Source organism: Mytilus californianus, unplaced genomic scaffold (assembly GCF_021869535.1).
Source record: "Mytilus californianus isolate M0D057914Y unplaced genomic scaffold, xbMytCali1.0.p SCAF_5, whole genome shotgun sequence".
In the NCBI taxonomy this organism is placed as follows: domain Eukaryota; kingdom Metazoa; phylum Mollusca; class Bivalvia; order Mytilida; family Mytilidae; genus Mytilus; species Mytilus californianus.
The window spans coordinates 3296755-3307467 of NW_026262701.1; the positions used below are offsets into that span (position 1 = coordinate 3296755).

The 10713-nt window shown below is 31.3% G+C and overlaps 1 protein-coding gene across 1 annotated transcript; it reads left to right on the forward strand.

The window, feature by feature from the left end:
- The first annotated feature begins 270 nt into the window (after nt 1-270).
- Nucleotides 271-10461, forward strand: LOC127700590 (uncharacterized). Its single transcript, XM_052204135.1, has 6 exons — nt 271-326; nt 2910-3231; nt 5972-6037; nt 6430-6516; nt 7003-7134; nt 8866-10461. The coding sequence occupies exons 2-6, from the start codon at nt 2911-2913 to the stop codon at nt 9124-9126; spliced, it is 867 nt and encodes a 288-aa protein (XP_052060095.1). The 5' UTR covers nt 271-326; nt 2910; the 3' UTR covers nt 9127-10461.
- The last annotated feature ends 252 nt before the right edge of the window (nt 10462-10713 follow it).

A 10713-nucleotide genomic window follows, 5' to 3' on the forward strand; every position in this document is an offset into this window, starting at 1 on the left:
GGAATAATATCAAAGCCAACTGCGAAATCCACACTGCATAGTTTAGAAACGAGATATTATATATATATACATACACAAATATAATTATTTATGAAAACAATATATACTGTTTAGGTGAAATGAAATTGTGGTTGGTGGTGTGATGCTTTTTTAAACCATGTTATAAAATATACTACTAAATATACTTAATAACATGAACAGAATCAGCAAATTTACTAGAAGAACGTACAAGATTGTGTACTGTAAGTCAATTAATATAGTTGTAAACATCAGATGATTCATCCTTGACCTGTTCTCCGCTGAATCTATAAACGTCACACTTCAAGGTTAGTAAATTTATATATAATTTGTTTCAGTAAAGAAATATGTATTCCCAGTATCAGTTTCAATAGTAAAATGCATTGAACTATTGTTACCACTGTGATAATATATATTGTTACTTATAAGGAAAGTAATTAGTGATAGATATGATATACATATACATCTAAGATTACCAAAATTCAATTAAGGTTTTAGTATAACTGATGCTCTGGAGGGGTGAGGATCGAGAGGGTATTAATTTTTTTAACATTAGGGTCATTTTTCTTTGTTTTTTTTATATTGATTCTGTCTATTATTCTTTATAAGTCTATGTTTTCAGCGGCCCATTATTCATTCAATTATTCTTTATTGTTTTACCCATTATTTTCCATTCTGTAAACCACATCTAGACCCTCGTAAATAATCCGGTATGCAAAATTATTTTTTATTATGTTTTATAATTCTCAACCATCAACTTTCCTGTGTACATTACAAGTATGAATTCCAAACATGTTAAATATTTGATTTTACTGTAAATCAGTAATTGTATTTTTCAATCAAGCTTTATGTTGTGCATCCTTGAATACGAACATAACACTATGAAAATACACAAATAAATAAGATGAACAATGAAAGTACTATATATGTACTGCTATGTTTATAATTTAATGATTCAATAAAATGTTGTATTTTGTTACATAAATTGGAAGTATTTTGTTACTAATAAATGTTAAACTATACTGTAGAGTTGTGTCCGTGGAGATTCTTCTTTATTTTTTCCCTTCAATCACGTCAATGCTATACATTTTAAGTGTATTGTGAATTTAAAACAAAAAAAAACATATTTATGTCAGAAACAATAATTATATATGAATGTATGATCTAAAAGGTATCTAAATTAAACATAAATCAGAAGAGCTGTATTTGACGTCCCTTGGCGTCTGTCTTTCCGAAGCCACTGGTCACAGGGGAGGGATTGGGTTTCTCAGAAGACAAATTTTTGTACGGAAGTACGGATTGGGTTGAATAAATATTATATAAAACGATCAATGCAAGGTGTTTACAGGCATCATAATATAGATAACTCCACGAAATTGCACCCCATTGATATATTTGACATTCCAAAAAAGTGACACATACTAACGGCACGTCGGTGTGACAATTATATTCAAAGAGTCAATATAAAAAAGAAGATGTGGTATGATTGCCAATGAGACAACTCTCCACAAGAGACCAAATGACACAGAAATTAACAACTACAGGTCTCAGTACGGCCTTCAACAATGAGCAAAGCCCATACCGCATAGTCAACTATAAAAGGCCCCAAAATGACAAATGTAAAACAATTCAAACGAGAAAACTAACGACCTAATTTATGTACAAAAAAATTAACAAAAAACAAATATGTAACACATCAACAAACGACAACCACTGAATTACAGGCTCCTGACTTGGAACAGGCACATACATACAGAATGTGGCGGGGTTAAACATGTTAGCGGGATCCCAACCCTCCCCTAACCTGGGACAGTGGTGTAACAGTACAACATAAGAACGAACTATAAAAATCAGTTGAAAAAGGCTTAACTCATCAGATGGATACAAATAGAAATACATATAACAAAAACACAGAGAGGACGTGGCCGGGTACTTGTATATCCCAACAACAAAAAGACACTAAGTACAGATCTGAGAGTACTCGCAGTTACCGACAGCTAGTTCAAAGCCACTAACAACATATAAAAAATCATGCATCTAAGATTAAATTATCAATCAGTACACATCCAAAATCCAATGGATTTAGTGTAAAGACGTCATAAACAGTCAGAGAAAAACATGACCTTGTGCAATGCCTTGATACAGGTATCGACAGATTGTAGATCCATGAATGTGTTTATGTATATAACAATAATATTTAGTTTACTTTTAATTTACTGATAACAAAATCAACCCCGTCCACACCCTTGTGCTAAATGACAAACATTTAACAAATTTTTCCTTTTCAATCTACCATCATGTCCACCCTGACCTTCATTCCCTTACGTATATACGTCAATTATCACAATTCATTTCTTACGAATAATGAAGATAATTATGTCGCTTGTGTGTTTCTATATTAAAGTACACAAATGTGTTATAATCATCACAACAAACAGGACATTTTGTTCTAAGTAATGGTGAAAAATTTTAGCTATTCAAAATTTGAGAATAATAGAGGGTTTTTGTATGAATATATCGGTATATTTATTCAGCAGTTTGTCATATTGCACGAGCTTGCGAGAACAATATATTGCACTTATATTTAAAAAAAATGTACATGGACAATTTGATACTATTTCAAAATACTTATTATTTTGAGCCTATTCAACCATTTACCTAAAAAAAAATGTACATGGACTATTTATTACTATTTCAAAATACTTATTATTTAAAAAGTACATGGACTATTTATTACTATATCAAACTACCTATTATTTTGAGTCGATTTAACCATTTTGATAAAACGACTCATGCGTATACTTAACACATCTACAGCTTGTACGCAGAAGTAACAGTTAAGGTTATTTAAAGCAATTCAAAATAAGATAATTCGTTGCTTTATATTGCAGCATGTCTATAAACAAGACAAATACAGCAGATCCATTGATCACACAAGAGGCACCAGACCAACCATCTCAAAGAAACCCTACATACCCAGTGAGGACATTCAAGGTGTTTGGAGGTATACAGATTGGGTTAGGCGTAATATTAGGGATCATATGCCTGATAGCGGTCATCACTGATGCCATGGGCATTCAAAATTTCCATGACTGTCTCCTGCATAATGAACAGTTAATTAATGATAGTATTATGTACTGGAGCTGGCGGAGGTACTATAAAAGTGAGGAGTTATTCTCATTTGACATAGTGTGTTTAATATGTTGTGGATGGGTAAGTGTATATATATATATATATAGTTTATAGGCTAATATAGGTATTAATTTCAATTTTTGATAACATAGTAACTCAATTCAATAGAAGCTTAAATAAAGGCAACATAATTATACCGCTGTTCATAAGTCATAAACCGATTGAGTGAAAACAAATCCGGGTTACAAACTAAAACCGAGGGAAACACATCAATTATAAGAGGAAAACAACGAAACAACAGAAACACTGAAGTGCAACAGCAACAAATGACAATGCGACATACATAAAAACGAACTATTAGATAACAACTGCCATATTCCTGACTTGTTACAGGACATTTTAAGAAAAAATTGTGGATTGAACCTGGTTTTGTGGCTAGCCAAACCTCGCGCTTTATGGCAATGTCAAACATACCGCTAAAATGACAACATAACATGGCACTGTTTAACAATGTATTGATTGATTATTGCATGCTTAATCTCTAACGGCAAATATTGGATGCATATTTGGTCATTGAACACATAAACAAATACCAAAAAGTATGGTTAGCAAATAGATCGACCATTATTAAGGAACTAAGAAGTGATGGTAAAGTGATGAGGGGCAGACATTTTGCCTGTTGTTAGAATTCTTTAACTTGCAGAAAGAATGGCACACTCTCTACAAAGAGCATAAGATTTGAAGTTCCCATATTATCCCGGACATACTTGCGTATCTATTCATCAAGTACGATTAAACATCCACCCCACTGTAGCAATGGTTATTTTACTGCTTGACAGAAGACATCTATAGTTGACCATATGTTATGCTAAGGTCAATCCGTTTTGAGTGTCAAAATGGATATAGATGATAGAATTTGTTCCAAACCTTCAACAAATTTGATAAGAAATATCGGGCTTTAACTAGAACGTACTATTCCACCAGTAGGAATTCAATAACATGTGGGTTTAACAACTAGATTTTTACGGTAATGTTACTTACAAAGTTAACAAGTTAAAAAATGACCTTTCCCATTTGAAAGAAAAGTCGTGTTGACAAAGGCGATTATTTTACTGTTAGTATTTCAATGAATTGCCATCAATTTTCAATTTTAGCAGTTTGAGAAAAAAAAACTGAAATATTACTTTTTTATAAATTGAATTTCTGTACATGTTTGCGCATTGTACAGAAAATAGAAACGTGTTTGATAATTCGGTTTATAACATTGCTGTAGAAAAGTTTCCCTAAAAAAAAACCCAGCCAGTAAAGAAGTATGGATTTGTTTTCAGTAACTTTGAAATACTATATTTTATTATTTTTTTCGGCTATACAAGACCCTGACATGAAAAATATAAAACAATTCGATTGCGAAAACTAACGGCCTAATATTTAACAAAACAATTTACGAAAAATAAATATGACTGACATGAACCAATGACAATCATTTAACTACAGGCCCCTTACATGAGTCAGGCGCATAGAGAATGTGGCGAGGTTACATGTTTGAGAACATTTAACCCTCCCCTAACCTGGGACAGTGGTATAACCTCAAAACACGAGAACAAACTATAACAATCAGTTGAAAAAGGCTAAAGTCATCAGATCGATATAAAGCAGAAAAACATCAAACAAATACACAGACCGGACGTGCCAGGTATTTATACATCCCTCATCCCTACCAAAAAAAACAAAAAAAAAAGACACTTAGTACAGATCTGAAAGTACTCGTAGTTACTGACAGCTAGAACTAAGGCAATAACAACTAAAAAACATGTATCTAAGACTAAAATATGAATCAGTACACATCCAACATCCAATGGATTAGGGAAATACGTAATTAACAGTCAGAGAAAAACATGACATTGTACAATACCAAATTATAGGTATCGACAGATTGTAGTCACGTGCATATGTATGAATAATAATGATTTTTAGTACGGTTTTAATCTAATGTTAACAAAATCAATATCTATACCCCAAAACAAATGTTCAAAGATTAAATAACTTTAGAATAATAAGTTTATTTAGATTATTAAAAAGTTTACCCGGATCGTATCTAAATCTTATAAACATCACTGTAAAATTTATGATGTTTTATTCCGCTAGAAATAAGTTTGTTACAGGTACAGCAAAAGTTGCAAACCAAATCTTGGTATCAATGGAAGAATTATTTAAAGGTTTTAAGTAGTTTATGGTAACGAAATCCCTGACTTACTAATTTACAAGTAATACATAGATTACGCTCATTGAAATCCAAAACGTTGCTACAGACTCGGGCAAAGCGAACAAGTTGGGATATATAAACACCGTTATACGGTACCAAAGGAACACCACCTTCCAAAAAGGAAAAATTAACAATAGTAAAAGTAAATATCATCCCTTTTTCAAGTTAATCGACTCTATGTATAAACTGCAACACAATCAGTATGCTATTTTTTTACGGCATGTTATTCCCAATAAATGACACTTTCGGTAGTTCTCTGTATAAACCTTAAAAAATAGAAGAAAAAAAACCAACCATGAATGGCATCAATAGTTAAAGAGAGACAGGCCGAAAAAAAAAGACGAAAATACATATAACGATCTAACGAAGACTACCCGGAAAAAGAGCAACACAAAACCTATTCAAATCGGGATAGTGGGTTTGGCAATGAATAAACTATAATACAGTAAATTGTAGCAGTGATCGGGGCATTTTGAATGGTTGGACGCACAATTAAGTTGTTTTGTTAAAGGTGTTTGTACAATGAACCTCTAATTATGACATACTCTAAACTTTCAGTTTGTTCTGACTGGTTTCCTGCCAATGTGTATGTCAAGAAAAAGACAATCAAGTTGGAGAAGTTTGGTGAGTGATGAAACGAGATGTTCTTTTTCCACTTAATTTTGGTTCATTTGTATGTTTCGGAGTTTGTTGCCTTGGACTGTTTTTGCTCTTTGGTCGTGTTGTTGTCTTCTTGACACATTCGCCATTTCCATATTGTATTCCTGATGTTTTGTGAAGAAAAAGTTAATAATAAAATTGAGAATGGAAATGGGAATATGTCAAAGAGACAAAAACCCGACAAAAGAGCAGATAACAACAGAAGGCCACCAATGGGTCTTCAACGCAATGAGAAAATCCCGCACCAGGAGCGTTATTAAGGATAATGAGAAGGAATAAACTTAAAATTTGACATAAACACATCTTTTATACTCTTTATATAGTATGTTTTTTTTTTTTTTTTGTTTTTTTTTTAGAAAATTGGGTTTATGGTGTGCAGTATTATTGGCGCATCAATTTTTAGTACGACGAGTATCATTCTAGGAATAAACGGAGTACTATTTGTAAGAACATGTATTTTATTCAATATTTTTCAAGTATTAAATTATTTTGATTCATGTTAAGAAATGAGAATGTGTTCATATTCAAAAAAACAAAAAACTTTACAACTGAAATGATGTATGAAAAGGGGGGTATGGTTAAAAATAAAGAGAGAAAAGAAATAAAGTGCAATAAAAAATCATAACAATTACAACAGATAACACAATGACCAAGAAAAAAACGACAAACAACTAAAATTGTTTACTTTTTACATATTGTGACTTGGATGGAGAGTTGTCTCATTGGCACTCATATCACATCTTATATCTATTTTGTAAAATTTTCGAGATCAATTAAAAAGGAATGCATGTTGAATTTACTTTTGTTTGTTGACATTCAATAATATATGCAAGAGATATTATTAACGATTTATGTGTTCACAGTAAGCGTTGCTTATTCTAAATCTGTATTTTTACTGTTTGTTTCGTCATGCCATTGTTTTGTTTCAGAGATTGTTCTATGGAGCCAACCCTATTCTATCAGCATTCATTGTATTAATAGCATTAGTTGAAGCTATAGTGGCGACCGTTGCTGCTTCATTTTGTTGCTGCTGTTCACCCTGGGAAATACCAAGTGAAGGGGTATGGATTTATATATGTCGTTTTAAAAAAGAATTTGTTGTATTGGCAGATTATCAAAAAAAAAAAAAAGGAGATGTGGCATGATTGCCAATGAGTTAACTATCCACTAAAGTTCAAAATAAAGTGGATGTAACCACTTAATAGTTAATCGCACGGCCTTTAAAAATGAGATAAACCCATACCGTATAGTCGGCTATAAAGCCTATATATATATATTAAATAGATATAGGAAGATGTGGTATGAGTGCCAATGAGACAACTCTCCATCCAAGTTACAATTTATAAAAGTGAACCATAAAGCCTATATATATTTGTAGACTTTAATTCTAACAGGATGTTCTTTTTGGCTTTGATAATTGAAAACAAAGCCATGTTCTAATTGCATAGAACATAGGCTGCACGTGATTGACGTTACTATTGACATTTGTGTTGGTGTTGCTCGCTGGGAAATTAAATAAAATAATTTTAAAAGTGAGTGTTCATGTATACATTTTTGGTTATCGTGAAACGGTTGATTTTTATATATCGTTTTGCTTTCATCAAATCACAATGGTTGCCTTTCGAACGTGTACTATATGTACGCTTCGAAGAACAAAAGTTCTAAATGTTTCTATATAAGAATCGAAATAATTCTTTCATGCCATGTTCTCTTTGCTCGTTTGAACATGGGTAGGCATTACATTTGTCAACGCTCACGCTAGCTCGGTATAAAGATATTGACAAATATAATGCAAAACATGTTAAAATGAGCTAAGAGCCTGCCATGAAAGAATTGTTTCTTAAATCGTGAACACTTGTTTTTTTTTAAGTGCGCCTTTCTTTCATCAAATCAATGGATCCCTTTTGAACTTGTACTATAGGTCAGTTTAAATGAAAAAAAAAAGTTATAAATTTATATTATATTACAGAGCCGAAAAATCATTTCATGCCTTGTTCTATGTTTATTTTAACAAGGAGAGGCATTATAGATGTCACTTTTTCAATATTGACAAACATTATCATTAATACCCATTCATCCAAATAAAGATTAATCATGCAAAAACAATTATTCAATGTTCTTTTGTGTATTAATTATCTTTATATTAAATTTTCTTTAATATTATTACGTATTTCCCTTTACTTTAAATATTTGTTTTTGTTTTTATTCGTTTGGTTTTACAATAACTGTCTTTTATAAAAGCTCATATATAATCATACATATAAGACATGTTTCGAAAAACAAGATATGCATATATAAATCAACAATACAATACAGGCAAAAACCACCAATAATTTACAGGACTATCCAATAGAAAACGAAATCCAAACTTTACACAGAATGCATCTAACCTAAACCCTACACAGACACACGCTACTGACCATCGGCACATGAGAGCGACATAATGCCAGTGGTGTAGTACGACCTGTCCTGGGTTCAATATATATTTCTTTACAGGTTAGGTAGATATAGCGTATTGAGATATAAAAAAATTAATCAGGGTACCAAACAAAAACCGGGGGGGGGGGAGTCTCAAAAGGAGATAGACCAGGTCTACAGGATAAGCATCTTCTACTATGCCCGCCTCTCTTGTCATGAGATTTCCATTTACTTAAATTTTCACAATCAGAAATAGGCACAATCAGTAACATTAAAGATCAAATATTTCAAAGTTCATGTTTTATGCTCATTTCTGGTAGTAAAGTGTCTTCATGCAATCAACTAAAGACCTAATGTATGTATATATTTAACAGCAAGCAGTTGTGTTTGTGAATGGAACACAGCCTGGAATGATCACGAATGCGCCACAGACCCAGGTTCCAATGGATAGTCCAATTCAGATAACTACTGGACAAACAATAGTTCAATATCCGAGTGCACAACAGTGCCAAATAGTAAACAAAAACGAACTATCTTTGGAACAGATCTCAACTAGTGGCAGACATCAAACTAGCACTGTAAGTTCGTCAGAACAACAAGTTTTTGACACCTCTCCGCCAGCTTATAAAGAGTAGATTACCGTCTGACAAGAATGATGTGATTCATTAAGCAAATTATACTTGAATCTGTTTGAACTTTTTTATATCTTTTTATGTTTACATTAATTAACATTTTTAACTGTACAGAATGAAGATACCTGAATCTAATTATTTTTACTTCTTCTATTGAATGCAAATGTGCTTATTCAATATTTAAGCTGCTTTATATAACTGTATTATGCATTTTATTTGTTTGTATTTTTTTTCCTTTCTATTTGTATTAATAGTTTTTGAAAGCCTCAGGGAAGATTAACATGTCATTGTTAAATACATTACCTGCGTTAAATAAAGAATTTTATTAGTATTATTATAGGTTGTACTGTGTTTATGAGTCAATGAATCTGATTCAGTAAAGAATATACATGTACATTCAAATTGACATGTTGTTAGTGTATTGGAAGAAACTGAAAACAAAACATCTTGTCAATTTTCATTATGGCTTTTTATTATTGTTTAGTCTTTCAATAGTTTATGGCCGAAGTTGAAAGAAAAAGTATGATTTTAGTTTTAAAGATGCTCAAACATGTGTATTAAGGAATCTTAACTGCTATTATATAAGAAATACAGTTTTATAATATGTACAAACTATATCGATATTTTATTGATACCTCTACAATTGTAATTTTTGAAAATGATAGGGCGCATTAGGCGCTTTATACTCATCATTCTTTAAGCTATTGATTTATATTGTTTTAAAGGAAATTCACAACGAGCTTCAATTGAATTGTTTCAAAAGGACGTTATTAATTTTGATCAAAATTGTTTGTCTTTTTTCCTTTTTCCAAATAAATAAAGGATTCAAAATTTCATTTATCTATAAACATTAAGTCACATGTTTGGAAATACAACATGATGGAATTATTAACTTTTTGTACACCCTTGAAGCTGCAAAATGACAATTTTAAAAAAAGATATCAAGATTGTTTAGTATGATAGTCATAGGGTGAAATAAATTCAGGGGACATTCTTTTTACCTTTTTATACATTATTTCTTCGCGAAAAAATCAAATTATAGATTTAGTGATATCAATATGTCAAAGAGAGAACTTCTTAATATTTTATGTCATTGTATTCTTTTCATACTATGTTATTGTATATGTTGTATTTGAAAAATAAATTGTTTATGCATTCATTAAAACTTATGGTAGAACTAAGGTTTTAGCAACAAAGAAAAAAAATAAATTAAAAAAACCCAACAATATTTCGCCATACTGAGCAAAAAGTGTAGTTATAAATTGTTATCTTAAAACATGATGAAAAGGACAGGTCATCACACTTTCTTTCTAGCTATTGAATGTGAAATTATATATTGACAAATCTTGAAGGATTTGGTATGGAAAATGCATTATTATGCGATCAGGCAGGGAGAAACGTAAATGATAGAATGTTGAAATAAACATTAAAAGATGGCATTTGAATCCTTTCGAAAAAAAGAAGATAGCATCAGCTAGCTTGATTTCTTGAGACAAAAGAAAACGGAAATTTTGTTTGTACATTATTTTATAAAACTGAACTATCACAGTTAACTCCCTTTATAAGACAAATTTGTAAAATGTTTAATCA

Bases quoted from the DNA above. Each gene is read 5' to 3' on its own strand.
- LOC127700590 (XM_052204135.1), top strand. From the start codon at position 2,911: ATGTCTATAAACAAGACAAATACAGCAGATCCATTGATCACACAAGAG. The intron at 3,232-5,971 runs GTAAGTGTATAT...CTAAACTTTCAG, and splicing joins GTTTAATATGTTGTGGATGG to TTTGTTCTGACTGGTTTCCT. The intron at 7,135-8,865 runs GTATGGATTTAT...TATATTTAACAG, and splicing joins GGGAAATACCAAGTGAAGGG to CAAGCAGTTGTGTTTGTGAA.